General features: G+C 38.4%; 1 protein-coding gene across 1 annotated transcript in view; it reads right to left on the bottom strand.

The window, feature by feature from the left end:
- Positions 1-1,389: 1,389 nt before the first annotated feature.
- dnah10 (dynein axonemal heavy chain 10) overlaps positions 1,390-26,797 on the bottom strand; it is a 39,206-nt gene continuing 13,798 nt past the window's right edge. Inside the window, exons 21-79 of the mRNA XM_079608588.1 lie at positions 26,634-26,792; positions 25,873-25,989; positions 25,517-25,619; positions 25,245-25,423; positions 24,948-25,159; positions 24,629-24,785; positions 23,919-24,152; positions 23,704-23,826; positions 23,387-23,620; positions 22,432-22,655; positions 22,065-22,334; positions 21,789-21,972; positions 21,570-21,704; positions 21,165-21,317; positions 20,867-21,055; positions 20,531-20,677; positions 20,227-20,418; positions 20,028-20,146; positions 19,730-19,888; positions 19,507-19,642; positions 19,299-19,421; positions 18,188-18,319; positions 17,887-18,103; positions 17,479-17,598; positions 17,206-17,351; positions 16,939-17,091; positions 16,591-16,851; positions 15,983-16,155; positions 15,285-15,378; positions 15,022-15,186; positions 14,600-14,788; positions 14,340-14,511; positions 13,972-14,175; positions 13,796-13,876; positions 13,474-13,671; positions 12,965-13,126; positions 12,587-12,761; positions 11,319-11,500; positions 11,037-11,173; positions 10,711-10,928; positions 10,377-10,598; positions 10,146-10,293; positions 9,788-10,067; positions 9,389-9,618; positions 8,291-8,564; positions 7,965-8,069; positions 7,709-7,863; positions 7,460-7,614; positions 6,703-6,886; positions 6,319-6,519; positions 6,022-6,231; positions 5,818-5,913; positions 5,432-5,603; positions 5,219-5,350; positions 3,411-3,622; positions 3,084-3,251; positions 2,232-2,412; positions 1,999-2,144; positions 1,390-1,880 (exon numbers count right to left, since the gene is read on the bottom strand). Coding sequence (XP_079464714.1) covers positions 1,734-1,880; positions 1,999-2,144; positions 2,232-2,412; positions 3,084-3,251; positions 3,411-3,622; positions 5,219-5,350; positions 5,432-5,603; positions 5,818-5,913; positions 6,022-6,231; positions 6,319-6,519; positions 6,703-6,886; positions 7,460-7,614; positions 7,709-7,863; positions 7,965-8,069; positions 8,291-8,564; positions 9,389-9,618; positions 9,788-10,067; positions 10,146-10,293; positions 10,377-10,598; positions 10,711-10,928; positions 11,037-11,173; positions 11,319-11,500; positions 12,587-12,761; positions 12,965-13,126; positions 13,474-13,671; positions 13,796-13,876; positions 13,972-14,175; positions 14,340-14,511; positions 14,600-14,788; positions 15,022-15,186; positions 15,285-15,378; positions 15,983-16,155; positions 16,591-16,851; positions 16,939-17,091; positions 17,206-17,351; positions 17,479-17,598; positions 17,887-18,103; positions 18,188-18,319; positions 19,299-19,421; positions 19,507-19,642; positions 19,730-19,888; positions 20,028-20,146; positions 20,227-20,418; positions 20,531-20,677; positions 20,867-21,055; positions 21,165-21,317; positions 21,570-21,704; positions 21,789-21,972; positions 22,065-22,334; positions 22,432-22,655; positions 23,387-23,620; positions 23,704-23,826; positions 23,919-24,152; positions 24,629-24,785; positions 24,948-25,159; positions 25,245-25,423; positions 25,517-25,619; positions 25,873-25,989; positions 26,634-26,792 — 10,146 coding nt within the window. The 3' untranslated portion in view covers positions 1,390-1,733. The remainder of the gene's footprint in view (positions 1,881-1,998; positions 2,145-2,231; positions 2,413-3,083; positions 3,252-3,410; positions 3,623-5,218; positions 5,351-5,431; positions 5,604-5,817; positions 5,914-6,021; positions 6,232-6,318; positions 6,520-6,702; positions 6,887-7,459; positions 7,615-7,708; positions 7,864-7,964; positions 8,070-8,290; positions 8,565-9,388; positions 9,619-9,787; positions 10,068-10,145; positions 10,294-10,376; positions 10,599-10,710; positions 10,929-11,036; positions 11,174-11,318; positions 11,501-12,586; positions 12,762-12,964; positions 13,127-13,473; positions 13,672-13,795; positions 13,877-13,971; positions 14,176-14,339; positions 14,512-14,599; positions 14,789-15,021; positions 15,187-15,284; positions 15,379-15,982; positions 16,156-16,590; positions 16,852-16,938; positions 17,092-17,205; positions 17,352-17,478; positions 17,599-17,886; positions 18,104-18,187; positions 18,320-19,298; positions 19,422-19,506; positions 19,643-19,729; positions 19,889-20,027; positions 20,147-20,226; positions 20,419-20,530; positions 20,678-20,866; positions 21,056-21,164; positions 21,318-21,569; positions 21,705-21,788; positions 21,973-22,064; positions 22,335-22,431; positions 22,656-23,386; positions 23,621-23,703; positions 23,827-23,918; positions 24,153-24,628; positions 24,786-24,947; positions 25,160-25,244; positions 25,424-25,516; positions 25,620-25,872; positions 25,990-26,633; positions 26,793-26,797) is intronic.

The following is a 26,797-nucleotide window of genomic DNA, read 5'->3' as shown; positions in this document are numbered from 1 at the left end:
AAATAGATTTTTTTTTTTCTTAACACTAAAACTAAAATTAGGTGTGGAATCTTTAGACAGGTGAGATCGTTTTTTTCAGTGACATTAATCAGATGTATCCTCAGGCTGTGCTCTTGCTCCCTGGACCCAGCACTGCATCACACATGAGGACTGCATCACATCATCAGGTTTTATATACATCAATTATATATATTTATCTTAAATTGAACTATTTCATGTATACAGCTTAACCTGGTAAGCAGGTAAATCAGTTCCTTGGCACTAACTTTGAGTGAAATCAGCTTGTATGTGACCAGAGCGCCCCCCAGTGTCTGAACAGTGGAACAGATGAGATAGGCTATGGAAGATACTGTATAAATAATTTCTTTGAGTTAACTTCTTCATGTTCCTTGGAATGCTTCTTCATCTGTTCCACTGTTCAGACACTGAAATCTGGAATCACATCATGAAATAAATAGTATTCTCCAAAACACATTGACCATAATTATTGCCACCGTTTTATTAAATACTTTTTGCAACCTCCTTTAGCCAAGATAACAGCTCTGAGTTTTCTTCTATAATGCCTGATGAGTTTGGAGAACACCTGACAAGAGATCAGAGACCATTCCTCCATGTTGGTGCTTCTACTCTTCAGTTCACCCCAGTCATTTTCAACAGGGTTCAGGTCAGTGGACTGGGATGGCAGTGGCAGAAGCTTCATTCTGTGCTCAGTGACACATTTGTGTGTTGATTTTGATGATTGTTTTGGATCGTTGTCCTGATGGAAGATCCAACCACGGCCCATTATAAGATTTCTAGCAGAGGCCGTCAGGTTTTGATGTTTTATCTGTTGGTATTTGCTAGAATCCATGATGCCATGTATCTGAACAAGATGTCCAGGACCTCCACCAAACAAATAGGCGACATCATTAAAGATCCATCAGTATATTTAACCGTGGATACTTTTTATCCCTGTTCGCACCAAACCCATCTGGTGTGTTTGCTGCCAAAAAGCTCTTTTTTTAGTTTCATCTGACCATAGAATCCCGTCCCTTTCGAAGTTCCTGTCGTGTCTGACAACTGAATATGCTGGAGTTTGTTTTTGGATGAGCGAGGAGGATTTTTCTTGAAACCCTCCCAAACAACATGTGGTGCTGTAGGGGGGTTGTTTGAATTGAATTTTGTAGGCTTTCCGACCCCTAGACTCAACTAATCTCTGCAATTCTCCATCTGTGATCCTTGTAGAGTTTTGGGCCACTCGAATTCTCCTCCTCGCCGTGCATTAGGACGATATAAACACATGTCCTCATCCAGGCAAATTTATTACATATTTAGTTTAATGGAACATCTTAATTGTTGCCCTGAAGGTGGAAATGGGATTTTATAACAATAAATTGTGATTTTTTTCTAGTTGCTTTGAACAGATTAACCAAAAAATAATAATTTATAAACGTTTTTCTGCTTGTTAAGAGTGCATTTAAGCAAGCAGAAAATTATTATTTAACTTTTTTTGTGAAATCAACTACACAAAGTTTGAGATCTTTTCTCAAAGACTGAACACAACAGGTTCTAGCAGCAATAATTGGTTTGCTGCCACCCAGTGGTGAAACACAAAACACTTTGACAGCGTTAGAGGTGTTTTAAATTGTAATACAAATCATTGGTCACAAACAAAACATTCTACTATTATATCAAGTTATTAATATATTTTATGTTCCTCTTATAAATAAATACATTTCATATCAGTTAGAGTCTCAGTCAGCATTGAGGCACAGACACACTCCCTGCAGTACCCAGTGAGAAATGTGCTTGGTGGTGAAAAGATCCGCCTCAAACACCAGTCCAACACCCATAGCATTCCTCCTCATTGAGGTGGTGTAGACTGGAGTCTTCAGGGTGTTCTACAAAATAAGCCAAAGATACACTTTACTTACAGATTACACAGATTTACAGACAGATATTCTGAGATGTCATGAACTGAACACCTGATTTAAAAAAAAAAAAAAGAGTCAGTCTTGCCTGGAGTTTAAGGCGGCGTGCTTCAATGGGAATGATTTTGAGAATGGGAAGTTGAGACACTAGAACTCTGGGTTTGCTGCGCACCAGACAGCCCTGTTCAATGTCCCAGTCTGCCCCCTCCAGATACAGTCCTGATACATAACATCCTGGCAGAAAACAAAGAAGAACATGTGTTTGAGTCTCAATGTCCTCATGTTCATTTTTTTTATGTGCAGGATGTTGTGTGCTCTCACCCTGTCCTGGCCTCTCTTTGACCTCGTCCTCACTCCTGTAGTGTGTAACCTGTGTGTAGAGAGTGGAGTGATCCAGAGGCCAGCCGTTCTTCCTGCAGGTGGCCTGGACCAGTGCTGTCAGGTACGATTCTGGGATATGCAAGCCTGACAACCACATCACGTAGGGCTCTCCCTCATCTACCTACATAAATGAAAAACAACATGAGATCAAATGTATTTATTTATTTAGTAGCACATTTAATAAATTCAATTAGAAGTGGATTTACAGGAGCTGAGATAGTAGACATAATGAACATACAGTGGGGTTCAAAAGTCCACACTAAAAATTTGCCATTTAAAAATTGATTTAAACCAGGGCACAGGTAGTTTGAAAAAAACATGACATTAAATTTATAAGAAATATTTAAAGTTCTGAAAATATATTTGTAACACCTCTGCTATTCAACCATTGCAAATTAATATTTTGTTCAGCAAGGATGCATTAAATTAATCGAACGTGAATATATAGACTTTTACATTGTTACCAAAAAAGTATATTTCAAATAAATGCTGTTCTTTAGAACTTTCTATTCATCAAAGAATCCTGAAGAAAAATGTATCACGGTTTTAATATATATATATATATATATATATATATATATATATATATATATATATATATATATACAGTATATATATATATATTATATATATATATATATACAGTATATATGTATATATTAAAATAAAAATGTTATTTTAAATTGTGATATTTACATTTTTTACTGTTTATATTGTATTTTTGATCAAATAAAGGTAGCCTTGGTGAGCATGAGACTTATGTTTATATTTGGTGTGATATTTGATTCTCACCCATGAGCTGTACTGTTCATGTCGTCTCTTGAAGTGGATCATCCAGTTCCCTAGAGATTTTAGAGTATCTGGTGCCAGTTTCCTCCAGATAGCAGGAATATGCCCATTAAAAAGAGCTCTCGCCACCTCATCTAACTCGCTGCTCATTCCCACCTCACCAGCCAGGGCCTTTAGACAGAAGAAAGCACATATGGTCTATTGAGAAACCTACTTTTTTTTTTTCTTCATATTTAATGAACAACCAAAGTATGTCATTAACAGTTGTATTAATTGTTAGCTGTAATAGTTTTTGATTCTTTTCTTTCTCCCTGTCTTCATGTCACCCACTCGCTGTAGTTCAGCCAGAGAACGCCTCATCCTGATCGTAAGTTTGTTGAAGCGCTCCAGCTCTTGTAGTAGTACTACAGTTGTGGGGGAGATCTCCAGCCCCAACTTCTTGCGGATCACGTCCAGGTCAAACGCGTCGGGCAGTTTGCTCTGAATGTCCCGTGCCACCTGGCTGATGTACTCATCTCTACTAATGCCACCGCCAGAGTCACCTTAAGATCATACATGGAAGTAATTGTATTTAAAGGCAGAAAGCATTTCAAAATATTGATATGCTAAATATATATATATATATATATATATTTAGCATATCAATCCTCTGTTGTTTTTCTTTAATATATATATATATATATATATATATAATTATATATTTTGCATATTATCTTCTGTAGCTTCTGAAGGGCAGTGCAAAATAAATAAAAAAATCTATAAATATACTCTATTATGGTTTTTTTAATTAAAAAAAAAGAAAGAAAAGAAAGAAAGAATCTCCCAAAAGAAAGAATCGACTCTGAACCGCTTTTACAAGTTGTTTGTATATAGAATCCCACTGTGTTATGGTTCTACGTTACTAGAAAATACATTTGCATAATGCTCAACTACTGTATGTTGTACGTTGTCTGCCCTCGAACAACTTGACCAACCCTCAACACGTAATTTTACTGACGACTGCTTCTCAAATCTTTGAGTTCAACACGGGATTCGCAAAACGCTTGCTCTTGAAAGATTGGTCAGTACTCAGTTTATTTGGACCAACTTGCTCCTCAGAATCACATCCTGTAAGTATGACTAATTATGTACCGGTATATATTTTCTACCAGTGTTAAAAATACTTAGTTTTGTTTTATATTGTATAGGTCTCCTGCTAACCAACGTTATTGTCTTAGTGAGTCAGCAGAAGTATTTCAGTATTACCTAAAACTGTCTATTAATGCAGATTGTCTGATGTTACTACTTTAAGTAAAGAAAATGGATGGAACAAGATTTGTTCTACAAACATTTAGAAAATATTATAGGAAGGTTTTTTGACCTTTGATGCATGTAAACCTGCTGTAGGGGACCTCCAAAACAAAATGAGGAGACTTTAAAATAGCATAATAGGGGCACTGAAAACGCAAATAAGAAAAAAATTACACATCTTCATCCTATTCAAAAATGTTCACCCCTTGACTCTTAATGCATCGTGTTTCCTTCTGGAGCATCAGTGAATGTTTCCACATTTTTTAATGGACATTGGTAGATGTAAACATGTGTAGTCACAATTATGAATATGGGACTACTGATAAACTTGTATTTTATATAGGCTATGTACAAAAAAAAAATTATAGTAACAAAAAAATTGTGGAGATAAGGTCAGAAAGCATGAATTTCGGTGTCTGAATGCCAGTCTGTCAGTCAAGTCTGAAGCAAGACGCAACCCATAGCAATGCAATATGGCAATGACGTCTCAGATAGTCTGACGGCAGATAAAATAAATGAGTTTCGAGTGATTCCTTGCTAAAGTGCACATCAAATATGCTAAACTCGGAAGCTCGAACATGAGGGTGACGTGCTAGAATGGTTCTCTCGCATGCACATTTGAGCAGCTTCTTTTCCTTTTAATGCCGGTTGGCAAACCCACTTGAATGTGCATACCGCCTCCTACTGCATGACACCAGCATGACAGCTGATGTAAAATAAAGGATCAGGCTTAGGATTGCAGATACCGACCAGTTAAAAAAATGCTTGATCTGCCCCGATACCGATCCTTGAGATCGACTCAGGCCATCCCTATATTTCAGTAATATAAAGTACTATAAATCAGGTACCTGTCTGTGGTTGTAGCTCAATAAGATGAGTCCACATGTCTCGGGCAGCCTGTGTGTAGTATCCGATCTCAGCATTAGGGTGCAAACCAAACACTTCTGCCGTGTTTGTAAGAGGCAGCGACTCTATCTCATCTGCAAAAAAATAAGGAGTTTGAGTATCTGACAAATTCCAACCAGAGTGTTTCTGATGCTGGATTCTAAGCTGCAACATACCAACATAAACCTGCTTGGGTCCGTGTGGTGGGATCTTGTAGTCCACATCTTTATTATGAAAGAAGTGGAAAGGCTGGAAGGTGTCAAAGATGAAATCACCCAGATACTCATCCATGTAAACTGTGAGGATCCTCCGATCAAAGCTGTCAATAGCCCTGCCACCATACATCACCTGCAAGAGGCATTTGAAATTATATGATGGCCAAGCTGAATTTTCAGCAGCCATTTCTCCAGTCTTCACTGTCACATGATCCTTCAGAAATTATTGTAATATGCTTATTGGTGCACAAGAAACTTCTTTTTTTTATATCGTTGATACTGTTACTTTTGATAATTTTCTGCAGTCAGCCTATAAAAAGACAAGATCAACTTAATGTGATATTTACCTCTCCAATTAGGTATTTGAGACTTGCCCATGGTATCGTGGCATCTTCTTGAGTTTGGGCTTTGGTCAGGTAGGTATCCAAGATTTCCATACAAACCTGAGAGACAATGAAACTACATAATCAAAATGCACTATAAAGTGTCTCAGACTTGACAATACTATCTGAGCACTACCTTTAAGGACCTTCAGATTAGGGCAAACTTACCAGGAAGTCGGACTCATTGAAATCATAAGGGACATTCCAGCCGATCTTGCCATACTTGCGTCTTTCCTGTACCACACCATGGAAGAAGGCCAGCACATAAACCAGACTGCGAAAGGCAGTGTGAGCACAGCCCATGAGCTTATCATGAGGGATCTTAAAATATGTCGCCCTCATGTTCAGCTTCAGCCCATTTGGAGGTTCTGTTACAACCTGCAGGTGAACATGAGAAAAACAATAGTTAACATGGAAATGAATATTTCACACATTAAAATATCCACGCATTACATGTGTCCTGACCTTGAGGGATTTCTGCAGGATGCCGATGGGGAAGTCTTTAATGGGATCTGTAGTGAGCCACAAGCGGAAGTCTGGGTGGGGTTTAGTGATTCTTTCCAGTGCTTTCTCTAGATCCTTCAACCATTTCACTAACAGGTGACAGTTCTGTAGCATCAGCCACTGGCCTCGTGCCACTGCGGTTTCCAACAGCTGCAATGCAACCTGAAATAGAAATGTCATATTTGTACCTTTTTACAGACTGTCTTGTAGAGTTCAAGGGTAGATTTCCCAAATATGCCCGTTGTGATATTGGTGGTGGTTAATATGCAATGCACCACCGTACTGTGTCAAATATGAGAACTGTAGCATATACTGTAGACATGAGAACTGTAGCAAAGACTCTACCTTCTCCTGTCCCTGCCCCATGGCAAGAAATTTGAGTCTGTTGGTCCCAAAGCCAGAGCGTTTGGCTAATTTCATCAGATCGTTGGCTGGTTCTGAGCCCGGACTCAGAATAAACACAATGGGAGAGTTTGGGGAGCTCTGGTCAAAGATGGCTTCAAAACTGATCACGGGGGGCTGTACGTATCTGAGTGACAGTGAAGAAATGACAGAGAGAAAGTTAGAACTTCTAAAGCCTTTTCACCGCAAATTTTTCACACTGGCCCATGGTGTTTTCAAGGCACGTTTCTGGAAGAGTTTGTTGTGTTTGGAATTATTTTTAAGTGTGGTTGTGCGTAATCCTCCTTAGTTTAGTGTGTGATGCCCAGGTTTTCAAGTGTACGATGCCTCTTGTTTTAAAATTTGTTTGGATTTTAAAAGTTGTGTAGTGTATTCCAGCCATCATTTTCCCTCTGTAGTACCCGCGTGTATATTTGCATAATGCAAAAAATTCTGACAAATATTAATCAAATATAATTATTATAATAAAACCCTAAGGTTTTATGTGTTCATGTCCAAAATATAATTCTTAATCCACGTAATTTTTTTTCAATAGTAAAAATCCACCAAATCAAGTTTCCCTAGCTAACTTGAATTTGTATCCATAGCATATTTTTTTTATAATAATTCATAAAATATGTACACCCCTGTGATTACATGATCTGTTTGTAATATGCTGCCGTTTTATATAATCCATAAGTGATTTTCAGTTTCCTCTTACTTCTCTCCCATGGTAAGCGTGACGTAATCACTGACGGCACGATAGACTCTGTCCAGCCTGAAGCAGCGGATCAGCAGAAGCTTCTGGAAGGGAGTGAGGCTTTCCTTGTACTTCATTGGAAAGGAAGCCTGTTCTGGAGCATCCAAGTCATACCACTGTGTCAGAAACAGAAAGACAGTTGCCATAAGTGATATATAGAATCTCACCGTAGGTTCATCTGGTGTGTGTTTGATGATTTCTGCCACTCACTTTCTTCCATTCCTCAGGATTCTTCTCGATATCATCAGCTAAAGTGCCAAATTCATTAGGAAAGAGTTCCATAAGGCGCACTATATCCTCCCAGCCCTGATCAGGCAGCCAGTCGCACAGCTTCTTACGTTTGCTCTTCTCTAGTGAGAGGTTACCTGGAGAGAGGAAGAAGATTGGGTGTGAATGTGCATTGCTATGCATATTTATATTGCAAAAGAGAGAAAACGTGGGATACAAGTCTTCCTGACGCTCCTACCTTTCAGGAAGAACTCGAGTTCATCCTGGGGTGCTCGGCCATCTGCCTGCTCAATCTTAATAGTCAAGTTGAAGGAGAAGAGAAGTTTGTGTCTTTCAAACAGACCTAAACAACAAAACAAAAAGAAGTTTGGTTTGAATCCGTTGAAGAAACAACAGTTATTTCATCTAAACTTTTTCCTGTCATCACTAGCTGCTAATGTTAATGGACTAGGAAAATGGCTTAATCTGTTGGCATGAAGTTAAGCAGTTAATTACATAGAAAAATAGTTTATTAAAATTTCCATGATCGGAAACCATTAGACTTTAAAAGTTTAGCAGGCTCACCAGTACAGCCATAGTTATAGACATTCTGTGTAAGTGTGTCCATGATATTCTTCAATCTGTTGGGCAGGATTGTGCTGGGTAGAGACTTGGACAGTGATAGGTCAAACACCTCTAAAAAGGAAGCAAGTGAATACTGATACATGCTATTGACCAGAGCCATCTCGGCCAGCACAAAGAACAGGACAGCTCCCCGCTTGGCAGCCGGACGGTAGCCGTCTCTCAGTGAGTCAATATCAATGGACGTCTTTTCTGCCAGCTTCAGTTTCTCGAACACCTGTTGGAGTCAAATAATGAATGTAAAATCGTAAACTGCTCATATTCTGTTAAGTTTCATTAATCAGATGTTGCTCCTACAGTAGTCACATTAAAATCCAGACTCAAAACACATCTGTTTAGCTGTGCATTTAATGAATGAGCACTCTGCCACTGTTCGTCCGACTGTACTGTATTTTATTTTTTATTCTGAATTGTTTTAATTATTCTTATTTCTTTTAATTTCTTCTATGTAAAGCACTTTGAATGACCATTGTGTATTTAATGCGCTATATGAATAAACTTGCCTTGCCTTATAAGTATGTACACTGCCTATCAAAAGTTTGTTTAAAAAAAAAAAAATTGTATTCAGTGGCAGTAAAGCCTTTTACATAGTAACAAATTTTTTTATTTCAAATAAATCCTGTTCTTTTGAACTTTCTATTCATCGAAGAATCCTGAAAAAAATGATAACCACACAAATATTAAGCAGCACAACTGTTTTCAACATTGATTATAAGAAATGTTTTTTGAGCACCAAACCAATATACTGGAGTAATGCTAAAATTCAGCTTTTCCTTCTAACTACATTTAAAAATATATATTCAAATATGAAATATGAAAGTTATTTTAAACTGTAATCATATTTGGCAATATACATTTTTTTACTGTATGTTTGATCAAATAATGCTGCCTTGGTGAGCATAATAGACTTCTTTCAAAAACATTAAAACAAATATTACCAACCCTGAACTTTTAAATGGTAGTGAGTTTCTATGAGAAATATTTATGAAATAATTAGTAGGCCATTATACTGTACATGTGTGTATTGTGCAATGAACTGACCTCGCTGGCTTTGGACTTTGTTTCCTCCAGAGTTTGTATCAGTTCTACATTATCCAGCATGTTTCCAGTGGAGGTGGCCAACTCTCTCAACAGTGAATCCTCCAGGTCTTTCAGCAAACGTTTGTTCTCACTAGTCTCTTGAATAAGCCGTTCTCTCTGCTCTTCCAGCTCCTTCCGCTCAAATCCCACGATAACACTCAGCAGCTGGTCTTCCAGGCCCTTCAGGGTTACTGAAAAACAGTAGCAGAAAGATTAAACGATAATTGTAAAATAAAAATAAAAATGTAAATGTTGTAATACAGAGAACGTTAAAAAAATTGGCTTTGGACTCAATTTGCATCGAGACCTGTTGTGAATTGATATAAACTGGTGTGTATCGCATAAGGTTTGCTCTGTCACCTGTGTAATTGATAACCATGGCCTTCCCAAATACAGCAGGAGAGAACTTGGGGTTTGCAAGTTTGGTATTGAGGTAAAGTTTGAAGTTGGGGTCATAATCAACTTCCTTATCACCAAGTACGACAACCTGACGCCCCTCTGCCCCTTTTACATTCTTCTCAAGGACATTGTCAATAACTGGATCAATATATTCATCCACATCTTGGAACAGGAAGGGGAAGCCATACTTTATGGCCAACTCCAGCCCCTTCAAGAAGTCTGGGTCATTGAATGACGAGATCTGCAAATCAGAAATTTTACAATAAAAATGTATTACAGGAAACTTTGTGCAGACTAAAGTGATGAAATGAAGTGAAACCTTCAGATTGTTCTTCTCCTCTTTCTTTTTGACCCAGTTGAGGGCTTGCTGCTGGGGGTCAATGCACAAGGGGAAGCGGCTGGATCTGGTGGTCAGGATGCCATTCTGCACTGAAAGCTCATCTGGAGGAAGACCTTCAGATCCCCATCTAAGAGAATGGAGAGGTTTTTTTCCCCATAAACAAAATATACATATACTATTCATTCCTCTACACATGCTTTGATGACTCACCTGCTTATCTCCACCTCATCAGTGAGCAGGTTTTCTATTCGGAAAGGCTGGCTCAGAGGAATACCTCTCTCCAGGACATCAGCCTGCCACACCTCATAAACCATGTCATTGCGGAAGTCCCAGCTGAATGCTCCCTCGTAGCTGAGGAAGGCAGCGCAGATCAGACAGTCTCCCAGAAGACGTACTCGCCGCTGCTTCAGCTCCTCCAGGTCCTCCATCCAGCTACACGTAAATAAACATACAGTACATTCAAATATTACTAAAATGTGTTTTTTCTCGGTGATCTTTGATCAGTCATTCATATTCAAGTGAAGTTTTTAATGAGTAAGCTGACCGCTCATTCTCAGATCCCAAGCCTGAGATGAGTTTGTCTGCAGCAATGAGTCTTCTCTCCATAACTTCGGCCTCCTCCTGCAGAAGTTGCTTTTCTGTCATGGCACCCTCATATTTGTCTCCAAGAGCTCCAAGCTCTTTCTGGATGGCACTGAGCTCATTCTGGATTCGCTCCAGCTCACGTTTGCTTTGGAAGAAATTCCTCTCCAGACGAGCTACCTTTAAATGTAATTTTGTGATTTAATTTCAGCTGATCTTCTTAAATGAGATCAAATAAAGTAAACGTATTTATGCATTTAAAGTCTCTATTATGTAAGCATATCATACCTTCTCTCGCTTAGGTTTAATGTCTCTGGCCACTTCACAGTAGCCCATGACTGCCTCCACAAACCTTAGCATGCCAGAACCAGCTTTACTGATGGCTTGCATCTCCTCCAAACTGGTGTTGAGGTTCCTTAGGTAGGCTGGGTATACAATATGACAAGGTGGAGGCATCAGAATTTATATTAATGGGTTTACATTGAGGAGCTAGATACTTACTAAGTTGTTTTCCAGGCACTGGGATCACAGAGAAGCATCAAGAAGATGAGTATATGGATTTTGGCTTACCCTTGACAGTCTTGACTTGACTGGCATTGATTGAGTCACAGTCCATCTCCATAAGCGAGCGCAGGAAGTTGCCCTCTGACATCATGCCCTTGGCTGACTTCCAGCTGATCTCTTTATGGCCCCGTATCACTAGGATGCACTCGCACACAACCTGCACCTGTTTGGGTGGCTTGGCGAAGGATCTACAATACCGCAAACAAGAGGGTGGAGGAGCGTCAATACTGTTCTTACACTGTTTGTCTTTCATGAAGATAGTGGCCTATATGTAACAAAAGAGAGGCACTTTTTTTTATGGTGTGACCAGTGAAAATGATCCACAGTAAGTAAAAAAATATTTTTGCAAATACATTTGACTTGCTGTGAACCATTTTCACTGGCCCCACCACAAAAAAAGAAAGAAAAACCTGCCACTTTCCTTATTTATATACATATTTTTCTAATATGAATATCATAATTATCAGGAATCACCTGTCATGAAATGGCAGGTATAGGCAAAAACAATGGGAATTTTTCTTTCTTCGTTCACCAATAAATAAAACATTTTTCTTTAACCAAATGTTGTATAAAGATGATTCTCAACTATGTTATGAAAGATACACTGGAATTAATTGATATACCATTTTATTTTATGCAATATGTGGGTAAAATGGCTATAAATGGGTATTCACATTCAATACAATGTAGCCTATCTATACACGGTATATAATTTGCATATTAATGTGTTCTTGGGGCAACTTGTAATGAAAAAAGAAGTGTAATAATGGGAGTAATATTTTGAAACATTTTCATTATAATTTCTAATATTTCATAGGAATATTGATATATCATTTCTTGTTGTGTCTCCCAAAATGTCTGATAAACATGATTAAAGTCCTGGTGTCCTCTACAGTGGACATGGACAAAATCAATGCCCTGTTTTGTAACATAAAGTCATATTTTGATTAGAAATTTCCTGAGATATTGATTTATAAAATTTGAAAATTAGTCAGATTTAAATGATAATTACAAAATATTTCCATAATAGTGCTACATTTGATCACTAACTGAATGTCAGTCATTTTTAAAGACCAAGGACAAAAGTCTATTCCTGGGTCCCAGGAGGATAAAATAATTATAATATTTCATATACAAATGTAATGTAATATATATATATTTTTTACTCTGCCCAGCAACAGAAAAAAATATTTATTGAGTCCTGCATATGATTAATAAGAGTCAAAATTTAATGTTTTTGCCTTGATTTAGTCTAGAAGCACAGTGGTCGTCACCTGATTTCTGTGACATCAGATTTGTCGAGGTCTTGCAGGGCCATGCGAGCGGCTTCTAAAGCAGGAAGAGCCTCAGCTAGAGAGCTCTCAGCATCCTTCTTCTCCACCACTATCACTTTATTCTGCTCCTCTATCTCTTTAGCCTTCTCCTCCGCCAGGGCTTTCTTCTCCTCCGCTGAAAGAGACAGAGTTTAAATCTATTTCTACCAGTTGCTGTTTGATCCTATCCATATGGAACATCCCTTCTTTTCACACTTTTTACATTATTTTAATAAATATGTGACATTTAAACACATCTGTAACATGAATAAAAACCAACTTGACATGAATTGCCCATAGTTTTACAGCAGAAATGTTTGTATGTGATGTTGTACTAACCAACAGCAGTATTAGAGCAGATCTCTTCTAGAAGGATCTCACAGGCTGCAGTCTTCTCTGCCAGAACCACTTTCTGCACAGCTAGTTTGGTGTTGAGCTCTGCTAGCTGCCCACTCGCCTCCTTCAGCTTATCCAAACCCCCTTCTAGACGTTTATATTGTGCTGGAAAATGCATACAGATCAGTTATTATTATAGTGTTATTATTATAGTTTTATTCATATTTTGAATTAGCGTTTTTTTTTTTGTATTTACAGTTTTCATTTTTATTTTATTTTTTTATTCATTTGTATTGATTTTGTTATGAGCTTTTATTCTTTTTTGTAGTTTTTTTGTAAAAAAAAAAAAAAAAGCCTAGCCAAACTTTTCACATTTTTGTTTAGTTGATGTGATTCATCTAGATTTAGTTTTGCTTAACAACAATGATAACAGCACTGATATGGATGCAGTACATTATTTTAAAATAATAAACAAATGTTCCCATAACAGCTCAAGAGCAATTTGCTCTTACCCAGTATGTATTTATCTTGGTCCTCCAGTAGGTTGGAGTAGGTGCTAATAAAGTCCAGGTAGTTTTTAGGGGTGACGTAGTTGCTGCGGCGTAGTGTCTGCAGGAACAGTTTACTATACTCGCCTACAGAACCGTGCACCATACACACATGAGCAATCACCGCCTCTGAATGACACTCTGGGATCATTGGACTCTCGCCTGAAATGAGACAAGATACATAAACCAGCATGAATGGGTGTGCATTATTGCAATATATGCATGTACAGGGTTAGTAGTAAACAATAATTTATAAACTGCATTGAAATCTCTAGTTAACACATACCTAAGAAGGACTTGGCCACTGCGTGTAGAGCTTGAAGAGGCCATGGGGAGAACCAGTCGATGTTTGTATTATTAACCAATCCTAATGCACAAAAACACACAAATAAAGAAATCAAGGAAGTAGGGGTAAAGATCAAATAAATACATTTCAGAATTTCTGATGCATTGCTCAAAGACCTGGGAAATTCCTGCAGCGTGTTCTGAGGGTGTCACCAACAGGCGACATGGCCAGAACTATGTGCAGGTTGTTGGCACTCTTGTTGACAAAGTATTGCCACACACTCTCTTTCGACGGACCAGAGCCTGTTTTCATAGCTTCATCTCGCAGCTGGTTTAGGACTGATTCCTTCTCGTCATCAGGGAACAGTGCTGGAACCATCCCTGACAACACAAAGAAACGGCTGCTAGCATCTCTTTTTAATAGTCCATACAACTGACATGATTTGTTCACGTTTACATGTCCTACAAGGAATTTAAACTAAATAGATTAATTTACAAATGTGCGTTACCTTATTAGACTTCATTAAGTCAGTTGTTTTAAATACCTGATGTAAGCATGTTGTTGATGAGCTCCAGAAAACCTTCCTCAGCCACATGGGCGTCAGTGAACAGGAAGACCATTTTCTTGTTCTCTATACCCAATTTAAGGTACAGAGTTTTCAGATCCTCACGAAAGTTAGTCTCTGAGTACCCTCTACTAAGCACAATTTCAAACACCTACAAACAAACAAACAGCATAAATTGATTCTTACTACTACTAAATTTCTAATTTAGAAATATTAGAATATAAAAAATGATGAGTTACCTCATAACCTGCGGTGAAGGCAGCCAGCTTTGTAAGAGATTGTTTCCCTGAACCACCTACACCAACCAGCAACGCATGACTACGGTCCATTCTGATGATGCGATGAATGACAGTCAGGTGCTCAAGAGCATCATCAAACAGCACCAAGTTCATTCTGGTCATATTTTCATTATACTCCTCCAAGATCTCCTATAGGGGTCAAATAAAAAAAAAAAGACGATTATGAAATGTAAAATAATAAAAGCTGTCAAGCTTGTTCATTTTCAGATATACTGATGGATTTCTGCTTTGGAAAAGGCATTTCCAGGTAATGCATGAATTGGAAAAAAGATTATAGCTTGAATGCAATGCATGCTTTGGATTAAATCATCTACCAAAGGCATTAATGTAAATGTAAATGTAACATTAAGACATCTATGCACCTGAAACAGAGCTTTGGAGGCATCATAGTCCAGTATATCCTCATAAACTCTTGGCTCAGACTTTAGAGCTGTTCTGTAATCTCCGAACAGAATGGGGTCTCTCATGGCTGAATCGAGGTCTGATCTGAAGTGCTCTTCAATCAGATTCTTTATATGGCCCTGGACCTGTAGAGGGCGAAGCCAGAGCATGGGACAACAAGCATGTAGTTTAAAATGTAGACAGTTGCGGGCTTTTGTAACATGCTACTTGGAAGCAAGCATACCATGATTTTGTCAGTTTCATTGATAAGTCTGTCATGAAAGACTCTTAAGCATTCATTCCTCCATACACGTACAAACTGGGTGACTGTACAGAACCTGGAGTTAAATGAGAGCAAAACACACTCACTATTAAAATAAACATTACACAAACTGGTTATTGTGGAGCATAGTGGTATAGAGTACTGCATATGGCATAGAGTGGTGGTTCTCAACCTATTTGATTATATCACAGTGTAATATAGTCCTGTACATAATATAATATGAACAGAAATATAACTATATCTATTCATTATAATATATTATGAACAGAAATTAGGAATGTCAATAGGTAAATTAATAACCCACAATTAATTTTGTAATTCCAGATACTACAATAACTGTATGTTCTTTAATAAAAGCATTATTTTTTGAGGGGAAAAATAAATATGATTTCAGTTTACATCTTGATTGTATGTTTTTTTTAAGCATTTTATTTAAGTTAGATTGTTTCAATATACTGTATTAATAATAATAATAATAATAATATATTAATTTAAATGATTTTAAGTCATCCTGCAGACCCCTAGGAAGTATGCTAAAGCGTGGGCCCCGGCCTCCTGGTTCAGAACCACTGGTACAGAAAAATTGAGTATTGCAAACATCCAACTAAAAAGAACTTCCACAGTCCTTTCCAATTAATTTGAATAGTAATACTTCTAACCTTTCAGGATTGGTCATTGTCAAGCCATTGTAGACTCTGGAGAGATCTCGCAAGTTAAAGATGTAGTGGAACTTGGAAGGTGTTGGCGGTAAGTCCTTAATTATGGTTTTGTACAACTCCAGAGTACAAAAGGTCAACTTGTCACAGATGTTTTGAATGCATTCCTCAAAGGGCTTTAAAATACAAGAGCAATAATTCTGATTAATGTCAATCATTCATTTCATGAATAAACTAGGGCTGGCAAAAAACTAGGTAACACTTTATTTCAAAGTGACGTTTACTTACTATAGTAATAATTATGCATAATTACAACTAACCTTAAACCAAACCCTAACCATAATCGTAACTCTATAGTAAGTACATGTAGTTAATACATACTTCTCAGTACTTATTTGAGAAAGTACAATGTAACTACGTGTCCTTAAAATAAAGTCTATCCAAATATTAATACAATGATCCAAAGTGTCAACACAATACAAGTGAAAAAAGAAAAGCAATATATTGATATATGATTGTGTCATCACAGACCTAAAATAGAGATTTTAATATACAAACATGAAAGCAAATGGCATTTGTTCTGATATGGGAAGTTTAATTATTTCTCGCACCTTGGTGTGTCCCGTAAGTATGGAAGAGTAGATGAGGTGCAGGGACTCTTCCTCCGGGAAGGGGATGTTGAACACACTGAAAAGAGAGATGAATCGAGGGTCCACCTCATTCCTACCACCCCCTGCCTTCCCCATGGCTGCAATGAAGCCCAAGTCCTTTATGAGTTTATAGTTAAGTTCCTTTCCTCGGTCATACATGCCACCCCTGTCCAACAGCAGCTTTAGAAGAGCTATAGGCTGCTGGGTGCCATATTCATCCACCTGAAATCAAACAAACGACAATCCATGAAGAGCCGTGAGGTGAAAGTTCAGTCTCGGATTTGACCTACAATATAAATCCATTCTTACCCTTGGCATGTTGAGGTCATCCATAAAGACAAGGAGCCTTTTGCCCATTGGAGGACCATACGTGTCTTTGGTTCTCTTTTCAACACTTGCCTCCAGAGTCCTCTGCAGGTCCATAGATGTTGTTCTCGACGAGAAATTGATGGTCATCATTATCTGGGTAAAAGGTGCATATTGTTATCCTGTGTGTGAAGTTCAACTGGACTGCATTCGTTTATAGTTTTAAATTGACAGAAGCAGCTTCACCAATATTCACAGCGATGGACTTACAGTTGTATCTGTTTTGAGATTATTCAGGAAGTTCTGTATGGTGGCTGTTTTAGAGGTGCCAGACTCTCCAACCAGCACCACTGGCCTTTTCACCTTCACCATCTGTTCCAACAGCCAGTTAGCACGAGTGGTGTCCACTGTCGGGACTGATGGAGAGCAACGGATAAAATAAGCTTTTATTGAAGCATACCGTACTGAATAAAAACAACTAGATTAGTAGAGGAAAAGGAAACGGTTGGAGAGGAAGAAACAGCAAGAAATAAGCTGCTTTACCAAGGATGTCGATGAATTTCATATCAGGGCTATGAATGTATTTTGATACCATGGAGCTCCAGGGAACCCACTTCTTTTGGGTTCCATCAAAATGAAAATCATAGAGAGTTGGCAAGTAAACTGCGAAATTAAACAAATAAAATATACAATTATTTAAATAGATTGACAATAACGAAGGATTTCGGTTATATCAAAAATATATTTTGTTTATGTGACAGTTGCCCTTTAATAGAAAAATAAGAACTGGCTGATCTTGTATATGGAGTTACACAATATATGTGTTGTTTGTCATTTAGATAAAATAATGTATAACGTTTCATGTGCACTAAGAAATAGTTCTATTTTCTTCATTCACTGCCAATACCAGGTATTGCAAAAAGTTCATTTTGGACGCTGCTTCCACCTCACCTGGAATTTGTCCAGGGCCAGCAAGCACTTTCTCATCATGAACATTGTTCAGAGAGGACAACTTTTTGATAAAATCATCAAACTTCTGTCTGCCATTTTCCAGGAGACAAGCCCCCAGCGAACAGTAGAGTGCCTCCAGAAAATAACACTCCAGCTCCTCAGTAATACAGTCCTCGTTTTCCAGCAGAGAATCTAGCACCACAGTCAATTGCGTCACCTACAGGAAAAAAGAAGTCTGTGCTACATGCTACAGAGATTACTTAGACTCTAGTGTTCTTCAGGTCTCTACTGACTCACTCACCATGTTTAAATCCGTCTGTAGGATCACAGTCTTCAGTTTCTCTGTCAGTTTACCATCAACCATACCATCCACTATCATATCAATAGCACTTGGTACATATTTTTCAAACAGTTTGTGGAGTTCTGTCTTTTCCTGTTGACAGAGCAAAGGCATGTTGAAAAAATAATATTATCAGTTTTTTTTTTTTGCTATTCTCAGTAGCGGTTTGTCAGAGAATTTTCTTCGGATGCTGATGTGTAAAATAAAACTGATCTGCTTACAGTGTAAAAATAAATTATTTACTACATCTATGTATTTTGTTCAAATGTATGCTCCCACACACAGATCTTATTCTAATATCTTAAAGCTGCCGTCGGCAACATTTTTTTGATCAAATTCAGTGAAATTGACACTATAATCCGACAGAACAACATAAATAAGGTGGTTTTAGAAAAAAACCCGAGCTTCGAACTCCACCTGGAGCGTGTTATTTTGTTTTGCAAAAATCCACCGTCCCGGATCATCGGGTCTAATCAGCGCAGGGGGGTGTGAGATCTGACTGTCAATCACAGGTCGTGCACAAATCACAGATCCCCCTCCCTCGCGCAGACGCGGACGTTACACTATCACATGCACACGACACGCCTGAAGTTCGCCTGAAGATTGTACGAAGCGTGATGGCAGAGAGAAAATCTAATAACAAGCTTCCAATTCCTCGGTTATTGCTATCTATGGATAGATTAGCCAGGGCAGCCTACCTCCGAGTCTATGGTGTTGATCGATGCTGAAGAGACGGACACGTTCACAGAAAATCAGGTACACACGCACTGACGATGGGCGGGTGCTCGTTGGTAGTGGGGGAGGGGCATGAGAGTTGTAAACATTCAAAATTTGGTCTAAGTCCACTCAATCTGCCAGACTTGCCGACGGCAGCTTTAAAACTGCTTAAAAAATAAATAACAATAATATATTTTTCCAATATATTTAATTTCATTTAATTTCATTTCCTTTGGCCACAAATAATATTTGCTATGGCTGTCAACTTTGACATGTAAAAAAAAGGAAGTTTGCTTGACGAACCGCTAGTATAAATTTTTAGGATAACTTAAGCACAGAGTAGAAATACACTTACTTTGGGGGCTCTGCTGTTGACCCATTTTTCCCAGAAGGGAGCGTAGCGAAGGTTTTTGGGGTCCACAAACACCATTCCACAACGCGAGACGGTAGCAGGGGAGGCATACTGCAGATCTCCAACCTAAAAAACATCACTTTTGTTTGTCAGTCTACAACAGTTACACTGAATTCCAGTCCTTTGACAAAATGAAGGGGTTGCATGATACCTCAAAGAGCAGAGCGCAGTGGTTCTGTAGACGAATTCTCTCTCCATTAGCCAGCGTGAGAAGCCTGTTATCATCCATAACTGAATTCATGTTCTCCACCCATAGAGCGTCTACATCTCCATCGAAGAGGATGTACCTGTAAAGCAAACACAAATTCATTCTGTTCTGTTTCATGCCTTTGATATATAATAGATGTAGAAGAATTTTTAAGTCATGATTTCACCTCCTTTCTTTTTTGTCTGTAGGTTTATTGATGTCACGAAATATGTTAGACAGAATCCCATCAGTCCAATCTCGTGTGACCGGGTCCAGGATCCCATATAGCTCAATCACACTCATCGCTTTAGGGTTCAGGCTGTACAATTTGGTCAGCAGGCCCAACCTACAGATACAATTTAACACTTATGTGTATATGCCTGGGAGAACAATTTGTCTTATGAACATGTAGTAGAATTTCTAGACATTCTGCATAAAAAATAGTCATTGTATGAATATATTGTTATTTATGTGTAGACAAAGACCTGGTCTGTGATTGGCAGAGTGTGTTGATCACCACAGATTTCCCTCCTCCTGTCGGTCCAACCACCATGGTTGTGTGTCTGGTCATCATGGTCTCATACATTTGCACCACTTTGTCCACCTACATTCACAAATTAGTCATGAATCATTATGGCTAATAATTACAATCCTTTTAAAATGAGTTTTGAAGGGAAGAATCACCTGGTCGGGCAGCATAATATACTTATTCTCCTGAAGGGCGCCCTCTACAGCGTCATTAAAGCTGGGGTAACGTACACGTGGGCAGTCGAGCCCAGGGAACAGATCTGAGATGAGGCCCAGAAACAGAGGAACATCTTCAAATACAAACTTGGGCAGGTTCATGTCTCTCAGAGCCCTCATCAAAACCACATCCTAATAGGGGTAAAAAAATGAGAAAGAGAGAAAAAAAAAGATTAAAATAGGAGTAGATTTGTGATGGCAGCTCATTAAGGTGTGTTGGAAGATGATGCAGAGAGATCAATACCTCACTGAGATCAGGTGAACCTCTCTTCAGCTCCCCTGCCATTACTAACACAGACTTCAGTGCTCTAAGCCCAAAGTCATAGTGTGACTGTTTAGACAGCTGCTCCCGTGCTAGTTTGTACAGCACTGTCATCTTCTTTGCCAACACCTGCAAGTAAACCATTTATGCAATTTTGTATTTGTATTTTTGTTTGCCTATTCACACAAGGCTCCCTGAGGATTATTGTTTAATGTTCATGTGAAACTTTTAGATTAAAAACCATTCAATTGTATAATTTATTCTCTTTTTAGTCTGATCCATTTAATCTACTGACAGCCCAGCTCTTATTTTCCCCACCTTCGCCAAAAGGAAGCCTTCAGAGAAGAGCATGATCTCACAGATCTGCTGCAGGTCAGGCACGATGACTACCACTGGTCTGAATAAAGTTTTCACTGACTCAGGAAGTTCTGTGCGGCCAGCATAACCAGGGTTCATCGTGATGAAGATCCCAATGCGGTTATCTAGACTGATTTCTTGACCTTCAAACTAAACAACACAAAAAAGAAAATACATTCAGTGCCTTAAATATTTACAACAACTTTCAGTATTTGACTATCAGAGTGACTCTGAAAAAAAATTCTAGTTACAAACTTACTTGAAACCTCTTGAGGTCCAGCATGAGAGCGTTTCGGATGGTTTGGATCTGGGATGAGATGACAGACAGCACTGAGGCGTCAATGCGGTTGAACTCATCAAAACACCCCCAGGCTCCACACTGAGCTAAACCAGAGAGGATTTTACCCACAGCCTAAAGGACAGGAAAAACAAAATCTAAATTAATAACATACACTCAAAATTTTGGGCTCAGGTAGATTTTCAACTGTAATAATACGCAGCATTTTAAAATGATTTCTGAAATATCATGTGACACTGAAACTACATTTTGAACAGTAGTGTATATCATATTGAAATACATCATCTTAATAATTTTGTTGAACTAAACATGTCACCATGCAAAGCAATAATCTCTCAGTAGAGTTTTGAGTCTGCAGTCTCTTACCATGTAGTCCATGCCCTCTCCACAGTTGGTGACCACACACAAAAGCCCCAAAGCTTTTGCTAGATCTTTAGTGGATTCAGTTTTCCCTGTACCCGCAGGCCCGGCTGGTGCTCCACCCAGGAACATAGACAAGGCCTGAGAGCATCATACAATGTATTAATGAGATGTGTAAAAATAAAACAGGCCATTTAGGAAAGGACAACTGGGTAAATCGAATACCTGGGTAAGTGTGAGATAGATGCGGTCAGTCAGGGGAGTAATGACCAGCCGGCCGTTCAACCCCATGTACTCGTAGCCGTAAGAGAACTGAGCACTGCACTGCCGCACAAACAGCTCATCAGGCTCTTTAACCCAGTAGAACCTCAATTGACTCTCCCATTCAAACTCACGGGCATCTGTAATACTGCCCACAGAAAAAGTGTGCGTTAGGACGGAAAATTCGAACCAATTCTCAACGTCACAACCTCTTTTGAGGTGACAATTTTCATATCTTACCTATCTCTGACGAAAGCATCCACAATGTCCCTAGCATGGACATCAATGATGAGGACAGTGTTGATTTTCCGTCTGTCATTCTTATTTAAAGGTTGCGTGATGCGCCTCACCAAGTCATTGATCTGCTGGTGCATTTTCTTTGCATACTGTTTCAACGCCTGCTTTTCGCCATGATACATCCTTTTGAAGACGTCTTCCACCTCAAAGGTCCACCACACTTGGTTTGCTGCCAGCACCACCATGCCCTGGTAGTCAAGCATCCAGTCCACCCTGATGGAAATGCAGGCAACCACATTGTTAATTTCTCATAAATTCTAATTGGACAGAAAAGCTCAATGAGATAGAGTCTAGTAATGTCTGTCCTCACCTTGTCTTTCGGTGGCCGTAGAAGTAAATAGCCTCTTTGGTGATAAGTCTGTTGGTTCTCCTCATCTCCAGCAGCACTCCAGTCATCCAGTCCTCCACACGGCCCTCTGCAGGGACAGGTTGTTTGAGCTCCATCACCTCCCCCTCGGCAGACACCAGTGCCCTTGCCATCATCTCTCCATTCATTCCCGTCTCAAAACGCAAAGATGCAATGTTGTCATACATCTGTCGATGAGGAAAAACAAGATAATTGATTAATTTATGGTCTGTTGTGCACCTGTTATTTTTTTAAACAGAATTTAGTTCATTTGAATGATTTTAATATAAGGGTGAGGAAAGCTTATACAGTAGAGCAGGGGTTTTCAAACTGAGATTCAGGGAGGGACCCCACAAGGGAGTGCTAGCGTGGAAAAGTTTAGAGATAAGCAATGTAAAAAATTTAAACAAATAATACAAAAAGATGAAACTAATAACTAAATAAACAAATACATTTGAAAATTAAATAAATAGATTAAATACACTTTGATTTATATAATTAAATAACTAACTAAATAAAATTTTAAATAAATAACATTTTAAAATAGAAAAATACATTTTGATTTAAATAATACATATAAGAGTACAGTACTACAGAGAATAGAAAACACATTAATAATATTAATTCTTCCACAGTATACTTCCTTTATACTTAAAAATAGAAATATAGTACAACTACAACCTTTTAAATTGTAGGATGCAGCAGAGTACGAGTAGCCTAATAAAAGTAGGTTTTATTGCACATGAAACTTGTTAAGCTCATATGACTAGCCAAATTCTACTTGTTCTATCCCTATAGTTTATCAAATTTAAACATGCACGTGAATCATTCACAATAAGATCAATAACATGCATTTAGAAAACAGAATTTAGAAAACAAAACACTTTCATTTCATCCTTTTTTCAGCATGCAAAATTACCTTGATCATGTGCTCCTGCACACAAGTAGGCTCACTGCTCCCCAAAATACTGAGCAGCTCATCGTCAGAAATGAAGAAAAAGCGTGGGAAAGCATTTCGCTTGGAATCGAGGTAATCGTTCAGACTCTTTTGACACCTCTCCAAACCATCGCTTAGGTTCTGCAGGTCAGCCAGACGATTTGGAACCAGACAGCATCTCTTAATTCCAGGGTCCTTCACTGTGTCGGTCATTATCTGGTGATATCCAGCAGAGGATAATGGATTTACATTCTTCACAAAAAACATATTTACATATTAGTTGTTGGTGCAGAACTCACCTTTTTGAACATTTTGTCAATATTTTCGAATTTTTTGGCTTCCTCAGGTAGCTGTGAGCTAATGTCACCTCCAATGAAGATGCTTTCCAGGTACATCCATTTTTGCTGCACTAACATCCATACCTACATATTTGAGAATAACAGTAAAGAAATGTGAACATGAGCCAGTGTGGTTTTCAAGTCGTTGATAGTTGATATTGTTGGTTTCCATTCACCTCAATAATCTCACTAATGAGCGATAGATTCTTCTCCCACTGCTGCACAGTGGCCAGAAAGGGACCTACAAAGTGGCTGCCTGCCATACTCTGCAGGTTCATGGCATCATCATCCAAGTGCTGGAGAATCTCATCCACAGCACCAAGAATGAAACCATGCTCCTGTGTGCCTTTTAAGAACCGCAGCACAATGAACTTCATATTTCCCCATGTTTCATCCACTTCTTTTACTCCCTGCAAAAATGCACACAAACACACTCTGTAATCTAATATCACAATCATTTAAGGACATTTCTGATCAATGCCACAATCTCAATAAACAGTTCAAATCAGTCTTTCTCTGGAAAATTTGTCATCATCAACATCATTTACTCATGCTCTTCCAAATCTGTATGCATTTCTTTCTTCTGTGAAACATAGAAGACATTTCTTACAATGTTGGCAACCAAGCGGTTTAAGTTTTCATTGACTTTTATTGTATGGACAAAAATACAATTGAAGCCAATGTGAACTGAAACTGTTTGGTTACAAACATTCTTCTTTCTATACCATCTGTACTACTTTATAATCCACAGAAGTCAGAAAGGCGTGCAGGTTTGGAAAGACATGAGTAATTGATTGCAGGATGTTCATTTTTGGGGTGAAGTTCCCCTCTATCTCTAATGCTGGATTTCAAACCATTACTATTATAAGAAGTGGAGATTTCTAACCGTCTCGATGCCAAGCTCCTTTACAGCTGAGGTGACAATATCACTGATGACGTTGCCATACTTGTGCAGTTCCATGGAGAACATGTTCTCCAGTGTGAAGGTGTTTGGGTTCATCTCAAAGCTAGAGCCTGTCCTCTCCATTAGGCCCTTCCAGTGCCTGCAGAAACCAAGTGAGCACTTGAGTCTCATGTGGCATAAAGTATATCCAAACAGCTAGTGACCACTATTCAGCCCTTAATCATATTTACTAGCTGTGTTTAAAGGCAGAGATATATTACTTTGTTAAAACATTGTAAAACAAAATCGTAAAAGCATTTACCTGTCCCTGAGAGCCTTATTTTTTAGGTCCAAAAGGAGAGGGAGTGACTCTTTGAATTCTTTCATGCGTCCCTCCAGGAAGAAAGATACAGGAAGAGCTCTCACATCCTTCGGCAGCTTCCGCAAGCTCTTGATAAGTCCTTCTATACCGTCCTGAAGGACCTTTATGTCCAGATTTACCCAAAGGGTCTGTGACCACTCGGTCTTAGCTACCTGAGGAATATAAACACACACCTGTGTCACAACTGTTCAGACATAATAATAAGTCAAAGTTTATGTAATAAATTGACATTCTAACTTTCTGGCTCTTATAAATCTCATAGATCTGTCTCAGGCCCCTCATCTCCTTCTGTACATTGAGAAGCTCTGGGTACATAGTGATGGGCAGGTTGAACAATTTCTCAGCTTTAGCCAGTTCCTGACGGCTTGCCTCTACCCTAGCCAACTCCGTCTCATAGGTATCCATGATCTCTAAACCTATAAGAGTACACATAAACAATGGTCATATAATACCAAGTGGGTAAGATATGAAAAACAAAACGCATAAGGATAGTGTCCTGTTGCTCTTGCCTTTCTCTAGATCATCTCCCACTGCTCCAGGACCATGCATGTTGAAGCTCTCTGCAAATATGGAGATCTCCTGTTTATACTCCTCAATCTGATTCAGGGTGATCTGAGAGAGAGAGAGAGAGAGAGAGAGAGAGAGAGAGAGAGAGAGAGAGAGAGAGAGAGAGAGAGAGGGTGAGAGAGAGGGTGAGTGAATTGAAAGTGAATTCAGTAAATTGAAACATTAAGAAATCAAAGATCAGGGGCCAAATTGTTCCAATCTAGACCAATCTACCTTTTTATGTAAAAGACTAGTCTAAGCAGTGTGTGCAACCGGCCAACCAGCCAATTAAGCTTAATTTGTAAATGATTGGTACTACCTCTGCAAAAGTCTTCTTTACTTTTCCCAAACCGCAGTCAACCTGTCTAGACTCTTTAAAAAGTTCACTCCACAGATTGCAGATGTTTGCAGACAGTTGCACCTCCTCCTCTGAAGTCTTCAGAACAAGAGTTGTAAAGCAGATAATAATCAAAGGAATGACCACAAAACGAGTTAGTGCATAGTCAATATTTTGCATGTACACTACCATAGGGGTCAGTAAGGTTATTATTTTTTTTGTGTGAAAGAAATGAATACTTTTATCCACCAAGGACACATTAAATTAATCAAAAGTGACAGTACCAACGTTTATAATGTCAAAATATTTAAAGCAGCACAACTGTTTTCAACATTGATAATACTAAGGAATATTCTTTGAGCGCAAATCAGTATATTAGAATGATTTCTGAAGGATCATGTGACACTGAGGAGTGAAGTAATGGCTGCGGAAATTCAGCTTTGCCATCAGTTAAATTATTATAAATTACATCTCAAAATAAACTAAAATATAAAACAGCTATTTTTAAATTGTAATAATATTTCATAATATAAAGGTTTTTACTGTATTTTTCATTAAATAAAAGTCTAAAATCTTACCAAATTTCAAACTTTTGTGTATAGAGCTATTTTAGTGACTTGACGAGTAAGTATTGGTTCAACACAAGCGCATTTTATCATCTTTCAATATAACAAATTGGTTTAGAATAATTGGTCTAAACATGTACTTTTGCTCTACTGTCTAATACACTCAGGCCTACTCACCTCCACATTGTACATGCTCAGAGTTCTGTATCTCTCTTGAATATCATTGATTCTCATCTCCACTAAGAGAGACATATCTCTAATGTCTGTGATGGTGCCCAGAACAAATTTCAGGTCCTCCAAGGTATTGGGGTTCCTCTTCAAATTATCTGACAATTTCTGTT

Source organism: Phoxinus phoxinus, assembly GCF_949152265.1.
Source record: "Phoxinus phoxinus genome assembly, chromosome: 3".
Classification (NCBI taxonomy): domain Eukaryota; kingdom Metazoa; phylum Chordata; class Actinopteri; order Cypriniformes; family Leuciscidae; genus Phoxinus; species Phoxinus phoxinus.
The sequence above is the reverse complement of the archived record's forward strand: the minus strand, read 5'-3'. Positions and strand labels throughout refer to the sequence as shown.